The sequence below is a fragment of the Dipodomys spectabilis genome, unplaced genomic scaffold, assembly GCF_019054845.1.
Source record: "Dipodomys spectabilis isolate Male_0828 unplaced genomic scaffold, ASM1905484v1 ptg000009l, whole genome shotgun sequence".
NCBI lineage: Eukaryota > Metazoa > Chordata > Mammalia > Rodentia > Heteromyidae > Dipodomys > Dipodomys spectabilis.
Genome location: NW_024870686.1, coordinates 24,790,882 through 24,816,380, shown reverse-complemented (window position 1 = coordinate 24,816,380; position 25,499 = coordinate 24,790,882). Strand labels below are relative to the sequence as shown.

General features: G+C 40.1%; 1 protein-coding gene across 1 annotated transcript in view; it reads left to right on the top strand.

The window, feature by feature from the left end:
• The window catches only part of Galntl6 (polypeptide N-acetylgalactosaminyltransferase like 6), an 813,988-nt gene that overhangs the window by 761,005 nt on the left and 27,484 nt on the right, over positions 1–25,499 (top strand). The window contains exons 9-10 of the mRNA XM_042702130.1: positions 5,099–5,320; positions 25,035–25,151. Of these exons, the coding sequence (XP_042558064.1) occupies positions 5,099–5,320; positions 25,035–25,151 (339 nt within the window). The remainder of the gene's footprint in view (positions 1–5,098; positions 5,321–25,034; positions 25,152–25,499) is intronic.

Here is a 25,499-nt window from a genome sequence, read left to right as displayed (position 1 = left end):
ATGTTTCAGAGATGAGAGAAAGGATCTGCAGCACAGGTTAGTAGAGTACCAGCAAGTGCCAGAAGGTGAAAAAGAATCCACAGAAATCTTAAGGTGTACAAACATATAATAAGATGAAAAAAGCACATTCATTTAAAAATTTAAGGACAATATGGTTCAAGCCTGTAATCCCCACTACTCAGAAGCAGATAATCTGGAGGATGTAGTTAGGAGTCAGTCCAGACCAAAGGGGAAAAAAATTAGTGAGACCCATCCCAACAAATAAGAAGTTTCGTAGTTCGTTATTATAGTCCCAACTACACAGAAAACTGTAAGTAGGAAGGCCACAGTCTGATATAAGCCTAGACAAAAACAAGAGACTTTATCTGAAAAAAACACTTTAAATAAATAAATATCAAACAAATAGGAAAGCTAGTAAACAACCTGGCTCTGTGTATATAAGACAAGCTCTACAGATACAACCTCTGATAGTTCAGGAAAAATGATTCCATGTATAGATCTCCAAGTCTCCAAACTCTATTCTTTTTCTCTTAATATCTATCTTTTTTGGGCAAATCATCACCTTTCTCAAAATTCATCCAATCTTAGGGTCAGATGGAAAAACTAGAACTCTTTTTTTTTTTGCCATCTCTAGCAAGAGATATTACGGGTTGCAAGGTGACACGGCTATGAATACTTAAGTGAATAATACAATTTTGCATCAGTCCCGTTCCCTCTGTGCATTTCAATGTGCAATATATGCTCCTGTCTAAATACACCTGTGGACCCCAACGTGTGTATGATTACGACTACTTCTTGGAGGGAATTAATTTATTCTACAGTGTATGAAAGACGAACCAAAGTCTTCTTGCAACTGCTTGAGAAGTTCTCTGCATTCCTGTGGTCTTCCCGAAATGAAGCACAGATTCATGATGACAGGAGCAAATGCACCCAGTGGATTGTTATCTCTAGAATGATGACTTTATGCAGCCTGCCACCTAGATCGTCCTTGATCATAACAATTGATATTTAGAAAACTCCCTGCTGAGAGGAAATTCTCTTCAGAGAACAGAGCACCTGTATGTATTCCAAAATGGTCAGAATGGGTGATCGGGGACAAGACATGTTATTTAATTTTTAAGTGGCGGTGAAAGGGACAAACAAGCAGTTTCGGGTTTGGGGACTGGTAGGCTGTGTCTCTTTTATCATCTCCTGGAGAACTACAGGAAAGGAATCAAGGATTTGACATTCTGTCTGGCACGTGTCCATCATCCTGCTCCTCTCCACTTTGAAAAGGATGTAATAATCAGAGCTAACTGGCGAATCCTCCAGCCCAGCTTCTTTACAGCTTTGCTGGCGCTGACCATTTATCCACTGCTGCCATCCACCCTTTTTCTTATTGCTGCCTAATACTTAGCATCACTTCTTGAGCCTTTCCCAAATGAATCAATCAGAATTAATCAGTACCACCAATTCTGTTCAGAAACAAACAAAAAACAAAAATTTACAGTGTGTGTGTGTGTGTGTGTGTGTGTGTGAGTGTTTGGTTTGCTGGAGATTGAACGCAGTGCCTTGTACATGCTGAATGAGTACTGTACCACTGAGCTACATCTTCAGTATGGCAAATGGTTTAATTTTTTTTTTTTTTGGTCAGTCATGGGGCTTGAACTCTGGGCTTGGGCACTGTCCCTGAGCTCTTCAGCTCTAGGCAAGCGCTCTACCACTTGAGCCACTGCGCCACTTCCAGTTTCCTAGTGGTTTATTGGAGATAAGCATCTCACAGTCTTTCCTGCCTGGGCTGGCTTTGAACCTCGATCCTCAGATCTCAGCCTCCTGAGTAGCTAGCATTACAGGAGTGAGCCACCAGCACCCAGCTAAATGATTTAATTTTTAATTTTTTATTTTTTTAATTTTTATTTATTTATTTATTTATTTTTGCTGGTTGTGGGGCCTGAACTCTGGGCCTGGGCACTGTCCCTCAGCTCTTCAGCTCACTTGAGCCACAGCGCCACTTCCAGCTTTTTCTGCTTATGTGGTGCTGAGGAATCGAACCCAGGGCCTCATGCATGCAAGGCAAGCACTCTACCACTGAGCCACCTTCCCAGCCCTCTTTAATTGTTTTTATTTCACTGCTTCCCTCAATAGATAAATACACATGTTATGAATGAGTTCACATTCAACTTACAATATGATTGCTTTCTTAATCTAACCACATGCTCAGATGAGCACACAAATATGCTTAGAACCAGACAAGAGACACAAAACATATAATTTTTTTGAAAAAATAAATCTAGAACGCTGAGAGGCTAAGACAATAAGCAAGATGCCATAGGCCCAGGGTCCCTTGAACAGTCCTAGCCATAAAGCCAGGAACAGGAACATAAAGACTGGGTTTATAGTGAATTATACTACAAGCATAGAACCGGAGAGATGCAGTAAAGTGAAAAAATAGATATTTCTACTTTAGTTTTGTAATAATTGTAGTTCAGGGGGAAAAAAACCAGTTGGGATTATACCTAACATCAACTTTGTTTATAAGGTTGTAATATTATCAACTGATTCTTTAATTCCACCTTTGCATCTTTTTTGCTAACTCTAAGAAAAATTGTCTGAGGACAAATTAAAAAGCAAATTGCATTTCCTGTAGAATGCCTGTCAAAATGAAATATAAATGACAAGATAGCAAGAACACTACACATTTGGGTTTCCTGTGTGTGTGTGTGTGTGTGTGTGTGTGTGTGTGTGTGTGTGTGTGTGTGTGTGTGTGTGTGTGTGTGTGTGTGTGTGTGTGTGTAAGGAGCCATCTATCACAGAGCAGAGGCCTGCAGACACTAGTGAGTAGATAATTCAGAATTAGTGGCCAGAGCTAGAATATTCCAAACCTGATCGATTCTGCATATCTGGATTTATTCTGAGTATCTGTCAAGATACACTGAGGGGGCTGTTATTGGGAACACAATTCTGTAACACATTAGTAATCAAACAATGACAAATAATAATCCCTCAGGAGCCGGTTCTTGCATTGTCAGTGCAAGACACTGACACTCTAAGAAAGGAAAAGAAGAAGCCAAGAAATTGGAACAATCATCATGGCTCTGCCTCTCCTTTTGAATCTTGCTATAATGACTGAGAGCTGATTTGAGCCCACCATCAAGCAAAAGTAACCAAGAAATCCATAGACACTGTGGAGCGGGAAAAGGGCAGACAGCAAGCAGTCCATCCAGAGACGCTGGAGGCAGAGTATAAAATCCCATTAGGACTAAGATGTCAATAACTGTGACTCCATACCCAGCATACCTCTGGGCATGGTTCCAGGTCTGAATTAAAGTTTCCTAGCAATCTTTCTGATTTTCTTAAATATCATTCGGGTTTTTTTTTTCTTTTTACTGTCTTCACGTGAGTCTGGATCTTATTCGAGTTCTCAATCTTCCTGGTCATTTTGTTCTCTATGTGCAAATGAATCAATGGATGAGGTCAGTGTTCATGCCAACCATGCACTTAAAATAAGGAACTGGAACTGGAACTGGAAAGATATTTTCTTGAACCTGAGAGAAATCAGAGTTTTTAAGACCCCTACCTATGAAAATGAGCTTCCCAGAGGGAAGCAACAACTCAAAATCAACAACTCTCTCTTCCACTTACCCTGATAGAACTCCAAGGAATGTCAAAGAGCATCTCCTCTCCATGCATCGCTTCTCAAAGGCCCAAGCAATGGCCACATTTTGTATGGCCAACCCCAATCCTCAGATTCTTCCGTTCTTCCATTGTGCACTCGTTCTACTAATAATAATATAATAAATATTATATTATTAATTATTAATAAATAATGTAATAAAAGATCTGGTTTTCATAGTATTTACTATGTTCCAAATACCAGTCAGAAACATTTCCAAACATTACCTTAATATATATGTATATATATTTAAGTACTTGGGATTGCACTTAGTGCTACAGCTCTTTCTAAGCAAACATTCCACAACTTCAGCCATGCTCTTATAGTTGTGTAGCTTTAGTTTTTCTGATAGGATCTTGCACTTTTTCCCAACCAGTATTAGATCTACCTCTGCCTTCCACCAGATTGCACCATGCCCAGCTTCTTTTGAATAGGATCTCATTTACTTTTGCTTGGGCTAGCTACAAACTGTTATCCTCCTGTCTTTGCCTCTGAGTAGCTGGGATCAGTAGTTCCCAGATAATCCTACAACATCCCCATGATATGTGTGTGTGTGCGTGCGTGCATGCCTGTGTGTGTGTGTGTGTGTGTGTGTGTGTGAGAGAGAGAGAGAGAGAGAGAGAGAGGCTGGGAGAGAAGGAGAGAGATGAGAGAGAGAGATGTTAATTTTGTCACTCTCAGATAAACCTAATGTGGGTATATAACTTGCTCAGTTCTAAACTGCCAGGAAGATTGGTGTTCCTTCTTCCTTTCAGTCCACATACCTTCGTATTCCTAAAGAATGTGCTTATTTTCCTACCAGCAACTTAAGGCTTCCTTCACCCCCAAAGATCACCTATAGAGAAGGTGATGCTTCCTTCATCCTCCTTCATAACAAAGTAAATTACTAAACTCAGTTGGCCACACATCACAGTATCACAACACAAGGTTATGAATGCCATTTTGTCAAGCTATCACAATGTAGTGAAGGAAAAAAAAAAGAACAGTAGTGTATTTGTCTTTTGTGTCCTTGTATTTCCCTGGCACATGTTTTTCAAAATGTTTTTGGCACTTTGATACCTAAAAGGAACCGCCTTTTTCTTCTCCTTTCAATTCCTTTGTTCTTTGTGGGGGGAAAAGGAATAGAAACATGGAATAACAGAAGGAAAATGGACGTCATTGTGAGCTGACTCTAACAGTCTCTGATAAATTAAAGGCCACATTGGCAACTGAGCACCATGCCTGAGCAGAAAGCGCACACAGCCCCAAGCTGAGCTCACCACACTCCTTATGAAAACCCTCAGTGTTAATAAGCCACCAGCCAGCGTTGCCTGAGGTTGTCTGATTCCTTTCTCTCTTCAATTTCTGATGAAACTAAAACCACCCCTTTGAGCATATAAGCCAATGTTGTTATTGTGATGTGTTTGTGTTTTGGTTTGTTTGGTTTTTTACTTTTCTTCTGCGTAGAATCTGAAGCGGGTGGCTGAGACCTGGATGGATGAGTTTGCAGAATACATCTACCAGCGGCGGCCAGAGTACAGGCACCTGTCCACCGGAGACATCTCCGCCCAGAAAGAACTGCGTAAACAACTCAAGTGCAAAGACTTCAAATGGTTCATGGCTGTGGTGGCCTGGGATGTGCCTAAGTACTACCCTCCAGTGGAGCCCCCACCTGCTGCCTGGGGGGAGGTGAGGAGACCCCCACACACACATTTAGGGGTTCATCTCTCATAGTGGTGAGAGGGACTGCCAAACCTGGAGCCAAACAAGGTTGATTGAAATCACCTAAGTTGGAAATCACTGAAACTGCAATCATCTCTTGTCAGAAATTGCTAGAATAAAGATTCAGCCTTCAGGGTAGATAGCCACCTCACCCACAGCAATTAACCACTGTGGCTCTTTTTTTAATGCATGTGGAAAATATTTTCACTGGAGAGCTGATAGAGAACAGAAATATCGGCCATGCTACTATGTAAACACAGGTGAGATCAGCAATTTCTGATCAAAATCCCTCGCTGCCTTCCAGGTATACACACCTGTGGCTGTTTATGCAAGGCAGGTGATATCTGTGGTATGACTATTTTCCTAGCCAGTGTGTCCTATCCAGAATCATGAAGAAATTCATTATTCTGAATCATGAAGAAATGCATTTCCATAACACAGAGAACTATGGGACACATAGGAGCCATGCGGATTCCTTCTAGAAGCAATAACTCGCCCCATCTTTTAATGATTTCACTTCATACTCTAAATGGAAGTGGCCCAAATTTAGAAGATCTATCTTCTGACATTTAAAAAAAGGATTATTGCATTGGTTCCTTTCATTCAAGGCTGCTCATGTCGCCCTTCCCTAACAGAAAAAAAAAATGGGATATAGTGGATTGTTCTAACAATTTAACCTGCTTTGATCAGAAGGTATCAAGGAGAAACTCAGTCTTGGTTGCATTTCTTGGCTCCAGTCCACCAGCCTCATGGTAACGGTAACCCAGGGCTGACTGGCAGGTGTTTTGAAGAAATCTTTTCATCTTCATCCTAGGTTTTGTAGTTGTATGGGTGTGGAGAGGCACTGTTGGATTAGTGTGCTTGCCTAGTGATGTCCAAAACAGGGGGAACAAAAGGTTACCCTAATACATGAAATGAGAAACCGAAGTCTCAGCATTGTTGACAGCATTCTTGAGTGAGCTACTCCAGCTCCAAATAGAAAATGTGTCCAGCAAGTCAGATAGATGATGGATCTCACTGACCACATCCAAAAAGATTCCACTGTCTGCCACGACCTGGAGAAAGGGTGCTGGGTTCCATCTCCTCATTCTTGTGTGCGTGCATGTGACATTGTCAGCTTCTTTGGTCTCATACTTTGCACGTTAGACATTTAATTAAAACCTGGCTGAAATATTAGTAACATCTGTAAACCACGTAGAAATTTAGACACTTGAAAGAGCTGGGAAGGTGGCTCAGTGGTAGAGCTCTTGCCTTGCATGCATGAGGCCCTAGGTTCAATTCCTCTGCACCACGTAAGCAAAAAGAAAAAAGCTGGAAGTGGCGCTGTGGCTCAAGTGGTAGAGCGCTAGCCTTGAGCTGAAGAGCTGAGGGACAGCGCCCAGGCCCAGAGTTCAGGCCCCACGACCAGACCTCCCCCCCCCAAAAAAAGACAACGAAATTTAGACACTTGAAAGAGCTTGCTTAACTGAACACATAAAAATTGGAAAGCATCACAATGTTTTAACCTCTAAGTAGAGCATTCTAAAGTTTTTGGGTTCACAGTCTTTTTGTCTAACTTCTATGATGATTTAAATGTTGTCCTAACAAATATCTAAGAAATTCACTTAAACAGTATCGTTATTATTTAATGCTGGGTTAAAAAAAAAATCTCATCAGTCTTTTCCTCCTTAATGTAGAAACATAAATTGTTCCTACCTTCAAAGTATAGCTAGTCATATTTGCCCACATTACCTGACTAACCTGTATTTATAGGGCTCCTTTGTGGGAAACAGATTTGAAGCTTTCATTCTAGAAAAGACGGAGCCCCTCAGGAACAATTAAAATAAGACCCATCGTAAGGCTCAGTGGGCAATGCCAGTGTGTGTTCCTCTAGTGTGCCTGATTGCTTCATACCGCATGTCGATTGCCTGCTACCTAGAGACATGCACACCTCTCACTTCTGGTTTAAATAACCAGACTCTGAAAGCAGATTGTTTTAATGAGACAGCTAATTTCTTTTCCCAAAAGCTTCAAGTCAGTAAGAAAATAAAGATCATATTTAGGTTGGAAGAAGGAGAATATGAGGATATATACAGTTTGGGGGCCAGTTGCATTCTGTTACATTAGTTCAGTGAAAATGGAGTTGTCTAGCAAGAATGAAAATATACAAGATTGGAAGAAGGGAGAAAAGGAAAGAAATCAACTAGCCACAGGGCTTTTCACTCTTGAATGGTTTTGAAAAGTATTCCTCAGGCAGAATAGATCTGAGAAGAAAGTAAAGTGTATACATTTAACTCAAGAGGCAAATGAAGAATTTAAAATTGAAATTCAGCTTTGTCTTACTCAAATAAGGAAATAGAGACTACTGACTACTTGCATATATCTAATAACTACTTATTTCTTTTCATGTGGTACTGGGATAGAATTCAGGACCCTGTAATCAGTAGGTAAACCCTCTATCACCTGAAGCACTCTATTATTCCCATACCCCTATTTCCTTATAGTGGATCAAAAATTACTCTAAGTATAGAATGGGCCGACATAAACTCTGAAATCGTTGAAATGTTTAGTGCTCTTCTGTTTGTTTTCCCTTTCAGACACTTCCCCCAAATAGACCTTTGTTTTCTAGTCATTTTAATTTTTAAGTTTGTAGAAACATTGCAAAGGTAATATCCAGCTGCCATTTAGCTTCTTTTATTGTTAATATTTTATGTTTCCCACCTGGACTGGAATACTTATCAAGTTAAGTGATTACTATTGGTATAACACTACTCACTGAACTACAGATTCAGAACTATTCAGATCTCAGTGTTTTCCTATTTTCCTTCAGTATCTGAGGGGGCTTTTTAATTTCCTATAAACTTTACAGTAGCTGTTAGGATACGCAAACTTCCCAGATAAGTGCTGCAGGTGAGTTGCTGTCCAGACAGAACTAGGAAAGGAGTGCTGACGCTGGTTCTTTGCTAGCCATTACGGAAAGGAATCAGAAAGCTCCAGCAAGACAAACACAAGAATCCTATATGGGAGGCCCTGTGCCAAGGAGTAGGCCTCTCACCATTTTACACAGTCGTACTTGGAATCAGTTTCCACCTACTTCTCTGTGCCAGCCTGATTCTAGGCAAACAATGAAGTGCTTAGGCAATTGTTGGCTCTGATCATTGGCAGCAGGCTTGTAGAGAAGCTATTATAGACCATAACCAGCCCCTCAGCTGCTATACATCTCCATGACAATCCTGCCAATTACTGTACTCATCCCCTGACTCATCTCCCAGACCTAGTCTCCTATCCTACATTAAGTTTATTCTCCAAACAGTCCCCTTCACACAGCAGCTCATGCCACGATGCCTCCCTTCTAGAGCTTTCAAAGGGTACCACCTCTCTGCAGGTGAAAATCAGATGCTCAGTTTTCTGAGCCCTAGCGCTCCCTCCAGCCTCATCTCTTAGGTAGTCCTGGTTTACTCTTCTCTAATTGTGCTATTCTTTGCCATTCCTCAACAAGGGTGGGTTCCATTCCACCTCAGAGCATTTGTGCTCATTACTCCAACTACTAGGAGTCTTCCAACCCCTAAAATTGCCCCTTCCATCACTTCCTTTAGGGGCTCCAAAATGAACACATGTTTGGTCTAGTGATTCCCAGCTCCCCTTACTAGCTTCCTCCTTAGAATGGAGAAGAAATGAACATCACATTTGATAGAGAAATCATCTCCAGTAGTCATTCTATTCTCTAGGCCACAAGAGTGGAGTTGGGGCAGCAATGGCGCCCAAGGAGACTAAATGGGATTTTGAGCCATGGAATAAATATGACATCTCTTAACACCATGCAGGTGGGAGCAATGCACTTCTCCAGGATGCTTTTGGATAGGGTAAGAAGAGTTTCGAAGTGAGAACCTATTCTTAAACCACTCACACATGGCTTGCCTCTTTCTGTGTCAAGATGCTAAATGAAAGAAACTGAATTTCCTATTTTTTTGTACTTCTTAACCCTGCTCTTCTTTAGAATTCATGAATTTGCTAAATTCATTTATCGTACTCTTTTATAGTCTAAAAAGAAGAGTTCTGTGGAATTCTAAATATTATGTGTAAGAGGAATAAAAGATATAAAAGAGACAAAGGTGTCTTTTCTAAACAGTGCCATAAATTCATTTTTAAAACGTGTCTACTTACTGTCCTCAATGTGCCAATCACGACACTTCCACTTGTCATCTTGTGATTGTGCAAAACTTTTTTTAATCTTTATTTTCCAAATTCATCTCAATACAGAACTGCTCTTGCTACTTATTTAAATTCCTTTCCTCAAGAAGAATGTCACTCTGAATTGTGCAATGTTCACAAAGACTGCCACCCTACGTCAGTCCTTCTCTCCTCCTCCTCTTCAGATGGATGCTCTTCTTTCAACCTGCTCACTTCTTCTCTCTGCTAATATTCTCAGGGTGTGCTGGGCTTTTCAGATTTCTCCATATCAGCTTACGCTGAGGAAAGGTCAATGCTAAGTGTGGGATCTAAAACTCCATCTCAAGACATGATTGGTGCCTCTTTCAAATAGCTTCTGTGAGCCCCTTTGATGTGCATTACAGAGGTAAAAGCCAGTGCTTTTCTGCACAATAAGCTGAGCTCATTGATGCTCTCTTAGGGGAACCTTTGCCAACTTCTCTGATACCCCAGACACCTTGTCTCGCAATTGGGAAAGCCACATATATTCTATATATAATAAATATAGTGTATATATATATATACTACTTACTATATATAGTATATATTTTATATATACTATATGTTATATATATGTTTTATGTGGTATATATGTTATATAATATGTATTATATTTATATATTGTATAAATTTAATATTTATTTATTATATAATATATATAATCAAAACAGATCTTTAAGCACTTATTTGGAGTTGATGTACTATTCTGAGTGTATTAGTCTTGACTTGATCTATCATTTATTTTATCAGAGACAGGCAATGTTGGGCTGCTTTGGTAGTTCCTCTCTTTGGAGCTCAACAAAGAGGTTAATAAAAAAATGTAAGGGATTAGAGGCATTGCTCTATTATTAGAGTGCTAGCCACTCAGCGAAAGCATCAGGTACTAAGTTTGAGTCCCAGTCTCGGACCTGAAAGGAAAGACAAATGTATGAACATATAAAGAAGGGCATTCTGCTTTCAAATTTTACTGTGTGGTTTTTCTGAGTTCTCAACACTTCAGACAAAGCTATAAAGATGAATTTAAAGTGCCTTAAGAATAGAATACTTTCATACCAGATTCCCAAATAAGCAAACTGGTCACCTTAGTGGCTCACTGGCCGCAACATCACCCAAATCATAAAGGGATCAGAAGCGCTTGGGAGACAATGTACCTGCTTTTTCTCCTATGTGGCATACAGACCATGCTGATCAAAACTTCTATCTTTTCCCTTTATGTTGTTCTTCTTTAAAATGTATGTACTTGAGTTTGGTATAAATTTATGCACAGAAGTATATGCTTTCCTGGCTTATGTTACAAGACAAATGAACTTATAAGTGTACTTATGGCCCTGAATCCAGGGATAGTGGCACACATCTATAATCTCAAGAAGCTGAAGTAAGAGGAGAGAAAGTTTGAAGACAGCCTGGGTTACACAATAAGATCCTGTCTTACAAAACACATATAGGCAAACAAAAAAAAAGTTTGAATTTGTGTGCATATTAAAGGGACCCTATGTAGGAAATTCAATGCTTTTTAATGAAAAGCCTTTTATTTCTAAAATGAAATTTTTAAAAAAAAATCAAAGTAAAAAAATAAAAAAGCAGATTTTTGGACTGGAACATGTGTTGCCAGAAGCCCACGAAACAGCTTTGCAAAAATTGTCAAGAAAGTAAAACAAAAGTCAAAGATTTTATAGCCAGCCAAACTATCACTCAGGCATAGAGACCATCCCAAAATAGCCAGCCAAACTATCACTCAGGCATAGAGACCATCCCAAAACATATAAACATTCAAGAACTAGAAAGATTATTTTTACCAAAAGTTTTTCTGAGCCAAGAAACCACAGACACCAACATCGAAACCACAAGCTGTTTGCAGAAGCTTGGCCAAGAGTCTAATAGACATTGGCTGTAAGTACTAAATTTCCATTAGCTACCACATTCTTTTATTCCACAAACATGAATCAAACTCACTTTGCCACCTATAATGCACACTGTGCAGTGGAATGGAAAAATGCAAAGATGCCTTATAAGTTCTCATCATTCTCCACTGGTTGCTGTCTAGTGCACCTCTCAGTTCTATGGAAACCCCAGGCATTTCTGTTTGCTCAAGTTCCAGTTCTAACAATTCCCAGGAATGTTAGAATCAGGCAAGTCATTTTCATCTTCTTTTCTCATGGTAGTAAAATAAGAATAATCCCTATATTGTAGAAATGTTGAGGACTGGCTGAAATCATTACTACACAACTTTCATGTTCACATGTCTGGTTCATAACAAGTACTCAACAGCTGTCAGTATAGCAGTGATAGTACATGTTATAGTGGTGCAGTACACACAATCATTTGTATATAAAAATTAATGACTAACAGTGCCTAGGGCATTGTTGTTGTATGCTTTTTAAGAGCTCCTAAACTTCTCAAAGAATGAAGAAGTATCAAGATATTCATGTATGTTTGCCATTGGCAATGAAAACATAAAGGATTTCTATCTGAAAGAGAAATTACATTGATTCTCCCATATAAAAGTAAAAGTGAGTGAATATTTTCTCCTGAAGAAAACTATGTTTCTCTTTCTTAAGAGGTCCAATTTTAGCCGGACACCACTGGCTCATGCCTGTAATCCTAGCTGCTCAAAAGGCTGAGATCTGAGGATTGAGATTCAAAGCCAGCCCAGGCAGGAACGTATGTGAGACTCTTATCTCCAGTAAACCACTAGAAAATCAGAAGTGGCACTGTGGCTCAAGTGATAGAGCACTTGCCTTGAGCTGAAGAGTGCAGGGACAGCGCCCAAGCCCAGAGTTCAAAGCCCACAACCAGAAAAAAAAAAAGGTCTAATTTTTAGCCAAGCATCAGTGGCTCACAGCTGTAATCCTAGCTACTCAGGAAGTTTAGATCACAATTCAAAGCCAGCTCAGGCAAGAAAGTCTAAGATTTTTATCTCCAAAAAGCCAGAAGTGGAGATGTGGCTCAAGTGATAGAGTACCAGCCTTGAGCAAAAAAGTTGAAGAACAGCATCCAGTTTTAGTATTCACACACACATACACACAGACACACACAAACAAATTTTCCAGAAAACATGTTAAATAGAACTAGCAAGCTAAATAAAACAAACAGAATATGGAAAAAGACACGATTTTGATTGTGTCATACACACCTATGCCATTCTGGATGAGCAAATGAGAGGTCAAGTTTCTAATCTACCCAAAAACATATAGCCACTGCTTTTCAAATACTCTTTCCTCTTCCTCTCTCCTCTCCCTCTACTTACTTGTCCCCACCTGAATTATAAAAAAGGTTTACAGAAATTAAAAGTACACTGGTTTTACAGCTCATTCAAACATGCCTCTGGTGTTCAGAACCTGGTAACAAAATACTAGTGATATAGGTAGAAAGCTTTGCCCTGACTACTTGCATTATACAACTCAATTCTTCTCTGGGTAGGGAAGAATCTTGGTGAGTTAATTGGTTAATCTAAAATAGTATGGATTGAATGAGACTTGATCACCAATAAAGAAGGTAGAAAGGCTTTCCAGCTAGAGTTGGCCTTAGTGTTCTCTATTTATCACAAGTCCTTGGGGTACTTCTAAACAGGTCTCTCTTCTAAGGAAATAATGCACCTTTATGGAAAAACAGATACTACTATATATCTTTATAACATTTCGTCTTTTGAAGAAAGGAGTGAAATGTTATTGGTGTGATCTAGCATAAGTTTTAAATACACTAAGAAGCCTATAATTACTTAGAGACATGAGTCTCCTGATTTTCACCCCACAGCAAAATGATCTGTTTCCCCACTTTCCAGACACACAATGCAGTCATGACAGTATCATGGCACCTTGGTATCTTGGCAAAAGCCTCTTTCCCAGTCACCACTAAATAAGAATTGTATCTTATTTTTTGCATTGTGCTTTATTACCCAGAACATAAAAGTTGTCCTTTTACTAGCATGCCAGTGGTATTAAGCAAATTTATATTGCTGGGCAACCATCAATGACATCTATTTCCAGAACTTTCTTTCTCATCATCTACCTCCAGAGTCTTCTAATCAAATTCAAATTCATTCTGTAACCACCTTTATTAATCAGCTCAGATTTTTATAGGCTTATCCAACAATAAATGTTCATTTTCTCACAGTTCAGAGGCTCAAGATCTGATGCCTGAATGCCCACACAGTTGGATCCTGCTGAAGACTCTTCCTGGCTTCTTCCTTCTTTCTATGTGCTCATACAGCCACTGGTATATTGGAGCAAAGGGGAAGACTTCTCTGCTTGGCTTTCTTTATAAGACCACAAGTCTTATTGATGACCTCATCTTGCTTTAATTAGCTCCTAAAAATCCTACCTTCAAATAGCTTGAAGGTGGAGGTCTTAACTCATGGTTAAGGGAGAGGAGAGAACACTATTCCATTCCTCTTTCCCTATTCCCTGACAACTTCTTTCTTGTTTCTATCAATTTGACTATTCTAGGCACCTCATATAAATGGAATCATAAGTCTATTTCCTTTAAAAGTTGTCTATTTCGGGGCTGGGAATGTGGCTTAGTAGTAGAGTTCTTGCCTAGCATGAATGAAGCTCTGGGTTCATACACAGAAATGGCCAGAAGTGTTGCTGTGACTCAAGTGGTAGAGCGCTAACCTTTAAAAAAAAAAGCAGCTCAGGGACAGCACCCAGGCCCTGAGTTCAAGCCCCAGGACTGGCAAAAAAAATTGTCTGTTGCAGTTAGCATGATACCTTTAAGGTTTCTTTTATAAGGCTCGATAGTATTCTATCATATTTATGCACCATCTTTTGTTTATTTATGTATCTGTAAATTACATTGCTTCTGTTGTACGGTTAATCCAGTCAGTGAGAAACAGAAAAGCCACCACTCAAGAGGCCAAATTTTAGTCTTTATTGGAGAGCTGGAGGACTGCTGGTCTCTCAAAGACCAACAGCTCAAAAGCAGCTAGCACAACGCTTATATAGGCCAAAACCACACAAGGTGTGTGGAATCAAACCCAACGTGTTATACATGAGCAAAGCAAACCAGATGAAAACACTTAAACCTAATAGAAAAAAACAAACCATCTAGGGAAACAATCAGGGGAAATCAAGAGCTAATTATCTAGGGGAAGCATAGACCCAGCCTCCTTACTTCACTTCCATGATTTGACTGTGGCGAGCAACACTACTGTGTACATCGCCATGCAAATACCTGTTTGAGCCCCTGCTCTCAGTTCTTTTGTTACTTACCCAGACGTGGAGCTGCTGGATTAACTTTAGGAGAACCACAATACTGTTCCCCACTGCAATGGAAAAATGTCCTCCCCAAATTCATCTGTTGAAATCTTAACCCCCAACTGACTCCATTCAAAGACAGGATTTTTAGGAAACTAAGATTTACAAAGTTGATAAATCATAAGAGTTAGGTGCTAATCCAATAGGATAGGTATGCTGTTATTTTAAAAAATGAAACAAAGAGGGAAGAAGAGAGAGGGAGAGAGAGAGAGATGTATCCTCTAAGTCAACAAGGCTTTACAAGAATAAACTTACTACTTTTAATCTTCAACTTCAGCCTATAGAACTGAGATATAGTTCCATTGCTTAAAATGCCTAATCTGTAGTATTTTGTTACAACAGCTATAACAGCCCTAGCAGACTAATATATACTCTGTTCCAAAATCCATGCCAGGTGCTAGAATTGCACAGATGAGCAAGTTTCTCAAGAAAGTTTCACTAGTTTGACATAATATCATAAGCCCCTGCCACAAACACAACCCAGACCTCAACCTCCCAAACCCATAAGAAGCCACAATTAGACCTATCTTTCACTTGGCTGGCCTGGCCTGGCTGTTTATTAAATTATACTTGCACCAATGCTCCTGTGACTGGAACAAATCTACTGCTGACTCTCTTGAAACTATTCTGTTTTGTTGTGCCATCCGTCTTTTTCAGAAAAAAAAAAATCATTTGTCCTGGAAATGGTTAAGTCTTATCTTTTGCCACCTCTCATTTATATTACAATTTAACCAACCCAAACTCACATTCTGAGAATTATCCACCCATTGAATCATGATTTGGATATGAAGTAAAATGCCTAGATTAGAAATAGATGTGATATTGTCTTTTAGAAAACTGACCGAAACCTTGGAGCATTTTAACATTATTACTATAACCATTGCAAAAAAAATGATACCTGGGGTGGAATTTTTAACATCATTGGTTTGGAAATTATGTGTTTACTTTTTATAGGAGCTATCATCCCACTTTTCCCTATCAATGTGACATCAATTTCCCTTGCTGCAGAAAATAATGATGGAATTCTGGTCAATGTGACTCAGAATTTTAGGGCTACCCCTTCAAAATTCAGCTGTTTCTATTTCCCCAACATGTCTGATTTTTACAGCAGGAGGTAAGAAGCAGAGTCGAAAATATCTTTTTTACCACTCTTTAGTTTCTTGTATAAAATGGAAATTATATGGTTTGATAAAGTAAAGCCTGCTGAGAAATATTGCAGGTAAGTACCTAAATCATGAAATATTTCACAAACATTAAGATAGTTTTGTGTGCCAATGCAATTTAATATTTCTACTTCATTTTTTTAAAGACCCAAGTCACCTCTTTCAGTATGCAAACTCTACTTAGCCATGATGAAATTTACAACAGAAGACACCACCTTTGAATTATGTTAGATGAAAATGAGTACCACTCACTAGCTTTCTTTAGACGAAGAGAATAATTAAAGAGAATCCACTTGTCAAGAGAATTTGAAAGGCCCACAGATTAACAGGTGTCTCAAAGATTTTTCTGCCTCTCAATGCAGGATCAAAGGGTCTCATCCTTCTCTGAATCAGCCTTATGATTTTTGATTGCAGGTTTCCATTAATTAACAGTGTTCAAAATGTACTCAAGAGCTTTGTAACTGTATTTTAGACAAGATTTTTTTAAACCTGCCCACATTTCAACCAACTGACCTAAATTCAAAGGAAGAAGCATTTTCTAGACTCCATGTTGTGTGAGAGGTTTTTCTATACTAAAAAATGGTGCTGTCTTCAAAGAGCTTATGGCCCTTGGCTTTAAGGAAAATATTGGAAGTTTGTCATGACTGTATTAGAACTAGAGCAAGTCTAAGATGCTCTGGAAAAGCAACCATAAGTTTAACCACTGGAAGAAATACTGAAACTCACAAAATAGCACTCTGGGAGAAAATGACAGGCATATTAAGTGATCGGATATTTGTTAAACTCAAGTACTTGTCCAGCACAATTTTACAGTGAGGTGAGGCCTCCGTGTCATTTAGAGGGGCAGTGTAGGAAGACAATAACCAATCATTTTGATTTGTCAGCCATGATAGGGGTTTCCCACCCCCGCAATTTGGGACTTGAAGGGGTCACAATACAATGCGTAAGTCAACTTCTACTGCGGCTTCCACGAATCTTCAAAGCAACATTCCCCAGTTTAAACTCCTTGCCATAGAGTTAGTGTGAATGGTGGCTTCTCTCCTCAGAATACTCAAAAATTCGTATGAACTCCTGACCCAAACGACTGTCTGCACTTTCAGTTATGCTATTGGTGATTTATTTCTAGAATCTTCCACAAAATTCTTATTGACCTTCCAGTGCAACCTTATTTTCATCGCATCTCATTTTTTTTTTCTCTTCCCTTTCTACCATAAAGGACCTATTTGAGTTTTATTACTTGCAGGAAGGAAAAGAAGGACGCATGTAAACCTGTACCTCTCCTAAAGTTCTGCTTACAGCTTTGCTCAATGCGTTCCTCACAGGCAATACATTTTGGTGTCATAGCACAGGTATGTATAATTCATACCCACACACAAAAAGATATTGTCGCCCAAGCCCTCAAAAGCTTTTCTTCAGCCACGCCAGCTCTCAATTACTCCTCACTGCACCATGCCTCTCTCTCACCAAAGCCCTCATGATAATAAATTTCCCATACCATAAGTTATTGCCTTCTCCGATTTGATGGCACTATAATATCACACCTTAGTGAAAGAGAAATCAAGCTGAAAACAGAATTCCATATCTGAGAACTCTGATACAAATGGTTCCATATTCTCTCCTTTATACAGGGTAAGTCCAAACAAGCAAAAGTGTCTCGTCTTCAATGCCAATGGGAAAGGCAGGAGGAAATGTCCCCTCAAGTAGAACCGAGTGGACTCTGGCCACTGAACAATAAAAGAGAGATTTTCCTGTGAGTTGTACAGATCAGAAAGGGTCAGCACTATTCTACCATTTTCTGAGGTTTTCTTTCAGAAAATGTTTTTTTTTAATCCAAGCTGAACTCTAGAGTCTTCACCAGGTGTGATGATCTGTAATCCTAGCTAGACAGAAGGATGACAGTCCAAGACCAGCCCAGACAAAATGCAAGAGACACTATAGTAAAAATAGCTGAAGCCAAAAGTGCTGTAGACGTGGCTCAAGAGGTAGAGCACCTGTCTAACAAGCACAATTCAAAACTCCAGTACCATTAAAAGAAAACCCTCTAGGATCTCATGCAATGTTTACAAAATGATCTTTCTCTCCTGTTCATCCATTATGCTCTCTCTCATCACCATAACGATCCTTGGATTCAAGCCACAGGTGATCCCCATCATTCTTGTATCTCAGTGGCTTGACCATTATTTTCTGTCCCTGGAATTTCTCTGAGTGTTTGTGTGAGTTTATTTCTGACCCTGCTTCGGTGTCTCTGCTCAGATCATACTCTAATTCATCTTTTGACAAGGTCACTTCTGTATAAAATCCAAGGACACATAATCGTCTTTAATGATCACCTATTCTTTTGAGTTCAGTAAGGCATTAGCCACAGCCTCACACCCCAGATCACACTTTTCTGGTGATTTAAGTGTAACCATTACCATCATGCAGCATAAAATGCACAGGCCTAGGAATCAGAGACATAGACACAAGCTCTGCTTATCATCTGCTCGCTACGTAATCTTGCACAAACCCTGACTTTCTCAAAACTTCAAGGGCAGACCTGAAGGAATGAATGCACAATAGGGTGATGTTGGTTCAGATAGTGAAAGCATCCACTTCTGTCTCAAGTAGGTTAGAAAGACTGTCGAGCTTCATTTCCTCTGGTCAGAAAGGAGTTGCTTATTTATAGGAATTTTCCACTGTGTCTGTTCGTGAAAATCAAATTGTTTTGGCAAATGACCCTTTACTTGAAAGTTCCTATGTTGATGCTAGACATGTTTTTCAAACAATACTCACAATACTTAACTTTAAGTGGCAGAGGATAGCTTTAGAAAAAGACAGTTTGGAGCAGAACACTCTATAAATCGAAGGCCCCCTGGTAATATCTGTGTTGTGGGCTCATCTTTTTCTTGCATAATGCACACCAGTCCTCTGAAATGAGTAGTTGCAGTCAATCCCAAGGCAAGAGGGACATGCCAAAGCAATTACATTGATGGTAAATTCAGGAAAGGAAAATGTGCACAAGAAAAATCTCTCTGGGCATAATTTCAATGAAAGGCACTAGCTGGTCTCTGCCAGCGGTCACTAGATGCCATAAGCATGGGGCAATTGGAGATGAAACGGGTCTGTTCAAGAGAAAATGGTGTGATAGGCGCAAGGCAAAAACCTTCAAGAGTGGAAAGTCCTATGAAGAGAATAGGTGTAGTGCTTCCCATGTTGTTCTTAATTGCTTCCCACACCTCTTAACTTTTTAACTGAATCTGACATGAATTACATCAGGACTGAGCTGAAATTCTATCTTCAAGTCTCCCTGTCCGGCAACTGTTTTCATTTCAATTCTGCTTTTCTTTTTTATATGACTTGCTGATCACTGTTAAGCTTCTGGAAAGAGCAGCTTTTCGGGGTGATTCTTGTTGCATCCTGTTTCCTCGGTCCACTTGGCAATCTGTCTTCTTTCTTCATTCAGCCACCTCCGAAACTTCTTCAAAAGGTCGCTGCTGACTTCCTGCCTGTCAGAGCTGAATGCCTCTTCCCCTCCTACTGTACGGAATTTGATAGTACTAACCCCTCTCCTAACTCCTGGAAATCCTTTGCCTGATTTCTGATCCTCCTTTTGCTTTCCCTTTCTTGTTCTTTGCACAATTCTAAAAGGAGGCATTTCCTAGAGTTCCTTCAGTCTTCTGGTCATGCTTCAATGTCTTCTCTTGAGTGAAATCACATACTTCCATGATTATATAGATTATTCAGGTGTGGAATGAAATCAAGAGATGAGAATAACCCTGGTAATTCTACTCATCCTCCAGAGCCGCTTCCCATGTCTTCATTTCTACCCAGTGTTCAACACCATCTTGCTCAGAATGGATAATTTCTCCTCCAATCTTTGGTTTACTGCTGTACCCTAAGAAGATGCCCCAGAGTAATGATTGGCCACTGATATTGAAGGCCTCTGAAAAGCATCAACTATTTTTTTCTGAGTTTTTGAATTTCCATCCATTCTCCAAAAAATGCCTTTCCTTGGCCTTGAAGGTGAACTTTTCATAAATGGATAAACAGAGCATTGAGAAGTGCCTGTATCTAAGGCACTCTAAGTGAATATCTCCTCCACAGAACCCAGCCTGCCATGTCTCCACTCAAGTCTCTCTCCACCCTACCCTAGTAGCTGCTGTCATTTTAACTCTGCATCTAAATTTGACCCCTAAAATCACCCACACACCATGAACAGGAGCACCTTGATCCCTTTTTGCCAAATCTTAAATTCACAGACAGAAACACTGGAAAATACAAGGCACTTTTCTAATGTCCTGACTAGACCTTAAGCTACATAAAGAGACTGGTCTTCTTATTCTCTTGTCCCCTGTATCAAATACAGTGTTAGTACTTAATAAATATTTATTGAATGAATAATAAAGCCACTACTCCACTTAAAAGACCTGACATCTACCTAAACGAATTAACAAACTATGGCTCTCATTTCGTTGAGCCAGGTTATCACTTAAAGCCAGCTGAGTTACACACACACACACACACACACACACACACACACACACACACACCGCACATACACACTTATAACACATACCAAAAAGAAATGTTTTACCTATCCTCCATTTGCTGATCACCTTTCAATTTGCATGATTCTCCTACCTCACCTCTTTTCTAAAAGCTTCCTGGGTAAGAGAAATACAACCCTGCTGAACTTGAGCCTGCCTCCTCTTACATACCTGAAGAAAGCCTTTACTCTCTGCAAGACCTCTTCTAATCCTTGTCTACAAGGAGTTTATCTCCATAATCCTGTCATACATAAAGAGTCCCTTTTTTCCTTCTTTACTCCTTTCTTCCCACCCTCCTCTTCAAGCCCCACCTCACGTTCTAATCCATTCAGCCTCCCGCAGGAGTCCTTGACACAGTGTTAATAATTCAAATCTCTGAAACTGGATAATAAAATGGCAAATGCCTGAAAATTCTCCCTTCTGTCATAGATTTATTCCATCTTCCATGCCCTAGGTTGGAGGCACGCATGTGTCCGTGTGTGAATTGCTTTCTTGTTAGCTAAAGTACAGACGTATGTTGAAAAAAAAAACATAAAACATTTGTACATACTGTTCCTTCATTTTTTTTTAACTTTGGTCACATGAAGAAGCAAGTGGTCAGATCAGTTGTGTTGGAATTTTATTCACCTACTAGTTGGTATAGAGTTGTACTTCTGAGCAACAACTTGCTTTGGAGAGGCTCCAAACAGGAGATGGCAGGGAGAGAAGCAAAGGAACATGGCCGGACGCGAGTCATGTCTCCAGCTGCCCATCTCATCCTGTGCTAGACTGCCAGCTTTCCCTCTCGGGCACAACTCTTTGTGCTGGAATTTACACAGATGTAGACAATTATGGCTTTGAAACTTGAAATTTGATTTCCAAAGTAGTTTATCCCATTGTCTACACAGATGCCATTTGAGGGAGAATTTAGAAAATTCAAGAGTTTGGAAAGTAGTATCTGCCATCCCTGCCAGAGACCTTTCTAGCTCATCGCATTTGAAAACTAAATGAGGCTCGGCAGCAGACCTGCTGTGTGTGTGTTCAGGGGCAGGGCTGGCAGAGTTGCCATCTCCTGTTCTTTGCTTGTCCATCTCTTTTCTTCCAAGAGCAGGGTCCCTCTAGTGGCTGAGCTTGCATACCAGCCAGCCGTCCCTAGGACCAAAGTCACCCTCTGTGGCCAAACAGCCAGGAACCCACCAGCAGCTGCTTCCTCTTTCCCTCACCCCATCCCCATGTGGGGTTCAGAGGTCCTAGACTCCAGTGACGGAAATGACAGTATCCTGAAGAGGACTTCAGTATATAAAATTGATAACTGATCTCTAAGGAAAGGTAGCTGTGAGTTAAAAGGCCCAGGAATGAAAAGAGACGCCTGCCTAGTGTTCTGTCAGGCAGTTTTCTGCTTACAGACAGCTTTTTTTTATTTTTTATTTTTTTCAAGAAACCCACACAGTGGACTCAGATAAGGAGATGAAAGAGGAGCTTTACAGAGTGTGCCAGGCTCAAGATAGCAGTAGTCTGCCAGGCACTGTGGAGCAGACTTTTAATCCCTGGAGTTTGAGGTAGGAGAATTAAGAGCTTGAGAACAGCATGAGGTAAGAAGTGCAACCCTGCTCTCCCGCACGAGGTCCCTTCCCTGCCAGAGAAAGAACTAGAGAGAGAGAGAGAGAGAGAGAGAGAGAGATTCCAAAATCTAACTTCGCCCTCCTAGGTGTTTCTATTTCACTAGCGAAACAAGAAATTGATTTTACAGAAGGTTTTTTTCCCCCCACAGTGGTGGAATTGAATCTCCAACATGCTAAATAAATGCTCAACTACTGAGCTCCTCCTTAGCCCCACAGAGAATAGTAAGTTTGGATCCTAAAATCCCAAAGAAAAATGCCTCCCTGGTACTTACTTTAGGAAAGATGGAGAGACAGGGGTTTTTTTGGTTGTTGTTTTGTTTTGTTTTTAGGTTTTTTTTTTAAAGTGACGGTAAGTCATGTGCATTTTAATGATCCGCCAACTTCATTCCCTATCTGTTTGGATCATCCATGATAATAAGAGGAACAATACAATAGGCTTGCAAGGAAAATAAATATGGCAGGCTCATATCTACTTACAGCTTGATTGGTTGGTTGGTTGGTTGGTTGGTTGGTTGGTTGGTTGAATGGGTGACTGGTTGGTTGTTTTGTTGGTCAGTTTGTTTTTGCCAAAATATCCAGAGCGTTCCTTAGAAATCTCTGAATTCTGCATTACTTCACATTCCCCTAACATCAGAGAAAAGACCCTGAAACTAGAGGTCCCACAGAGGACTATGAACCTAATCTGTTGGCAAATTTCCTGAATAAGGAAACTGGTTCCCACCACATTGACTTCCCCACCCACCCACCCCTGGATAATAATAATAACCTCTACTCCTACAGTAAATGAAATATGAAATAGTTCCCTCCACCAAACCATTCCCAACCCAGAATTCATTACCCCCTTTGTGATACACAGTATTTTTCACAACAGATCTATCTGCTTCACTGCCCTGTTCCAACAAGCCCAGTTGAAGCATTCTGTTTTGTTGAGAGACTCCCTACCTACCTACTCAACAGGAAAAGAAACTTCCTCAACAGGAAAAGAAACTTCCTGAAAACTATCAGTTGGGTTCATCCTACTCTGTTTCTACTCTTAAACATACCTAAAGAGATTTTCATAATCGAAGACTATATAAAGGCATAAAAATGATTAAGATAATGGAGCTTTTCTAGCCTTCATACCTACTAGACAAACCAAAACCAATATCCAACTCTGCTACAGGCTGCAATGATGACACCAACAAGTAGACTGATGGAATTTCCAGGCAAAAATATGTAACAAAAGACTCATTTTCTGTCCCAACTGTTATTTCTGTTGCTGCTTCTGTTCTTAATACTTTTCATTGTCTGCCCTAATGCTAATATAATCCTTGGAAAGGATTGCCTTTGTTTGTCCCACTATGCTAAGTGCTCTATAGAAATGTAGTGAGTGTTTATCCAGAGTATTTCAACAAGAGTATTGACTTTTTGACAATCCCTTACAGTCACATCTGATTTATCATCCATGAGAAATGCTAAACTATGAGAACAGGCTTAAATCAATATTGTTGCAGTCAAACTGGAACATAAGGTCACCATACCTTGCCCACGCCCAGCAGTGTTAAGTGACTCATCCACCTCCATCATATTCTTTACTTATATCATTTGCCCTGGATTTGGCCTCACTTCCCACAAGGATGATAATGGTAGAAGGTACTTGATGCAAGAAGATAACAAAATTCCAAGTTAAGTACTTACCTGGGTGAAAGACCCTAGTCCCCTAGGATACTTTCATCAACGGGAGGGCGCCCCAGAAAACTCAGACTCCAGGCCGGGAGATGCAATAAGCAAGAGGAGTTTATTTGACGTTTGCGCAAACGGACTCTCTGTCCCGAGCAGACAGGGAGCCCCGAGCAGAGATTACAGGCACTTTTAAAGGCAAAAACCACAAGATTAACGCATAACACAAAGCATCCCATGATTGGTCCATTTAAAGGTCATCATATATACCAACAATCACTTTGCCACGCGGGAAATTTTGTAACACTCTTTGTAAAATGATTGGCGCGGGGGACTCAAGGGGGGTGGTTACTTTGGACAATAAGGGTTAGGGGAGTTCACATAGTTACAGACTTGTGATTGGTTGACATTTGGCTCAGTTTGTGGTCTGGCCAGGTGGTCATTGTCAAGGTTTGTCCCAGGGATGGCTTAATTAATCTGGAACTGAAGAACATGTACTATCTATAACCACTGTCCTTGTCCTGGGTGGGCTGATATCTGGACATCTGGGCTGGCCAATACTTGAGTCACTGCCCAATTTTATCTCCCAGGGAAAGGGGGTCTGAATGCAAGCATATTTACAGAAGCAAAGTCAGCAGTTAGCAAGTTAATAATGGTAATGGTGAAGTGAGGTTCCTAATTTTTAACTCTTCACTGGGGACAAAAAAAGTCTCCTACTGTACAGAGAGATCGTGAGTTCTAACTGCTCCCTATTTTTTTAATGTTTTTTATTGTGAGGATACTGTACAGAGGAGGGGTTACAGTTACATGAGCAAGGTAAAAAGTACCTTTCTTATCAACCATTGTTGCCTTCTCCTTTGTTTTTCCCCTACCATCCCTTCCCTCCCATCTCCACAACTACACTGCTCCCTATTTTGTATTATCAACATAGTCCTCTCCTGCAAACAGCTGTATTTCTGCTGTGTGATTGTGGCATATTCTTTCACATGTAGAAGATATTATTTAATTGTGCCTAACCTACTGCTTTTTCTCCAGAAGTTGAATTCAAATCCAAGGTATCACTGTAGTTAAATAATCAAAACAATAGTTATTCACTGATCTCTACCAGGATTGTCCAGAACTAATCATACAACGGCTCTGAACTCCACTTTCTTGCTTCTTTTGTTTTTTTTTTTTGCTATGTTGTATTAATTATCTTTAAGTAGTTGTTCAAAGGAGCTTCAAGTCAACATGTCAGTTTATGAGTATAATACATCTCGACCAGTGTCACCCTTTACTTCTTTCCACAGATTAGAAATGTGGCAGCAAATCTGTGTGTGGACAGCAAGCACGGAGCCACGGGCACCGAGCTGAGGCTGGACATCTGTGTTAAAGACGGCTCTGAAAGGACATGGTCTCATGAGCAGGTATGTCAGGCGGCATGCGGGGGGGGGGGGGGGGGGGGGGGAGGGGAGGATGAGATAAGCATAGAGGTGGGATCAAGTGCCCAGCTGGTGCATGCGAGACCTGAAATGAAGTCATGGTTCTGTTGCCAACTAACTCTGGAGGTAAGTGCTTCTGTTTGTTCTCAAGTCATGGTCATCAATTGAGATTATGGATACAAATATGCGGTACACTATAGAAAGGATGGTAAAATTGTTCTCTATGATCTTATTGCATTTCCCAAGATGGTACTTTGTAAAACAAAGAATGCTGGCAAGCTTCCAACAAAAGGTCATGATTTTAATGAAAGACACCCTGTGTGTGTGTGTGTG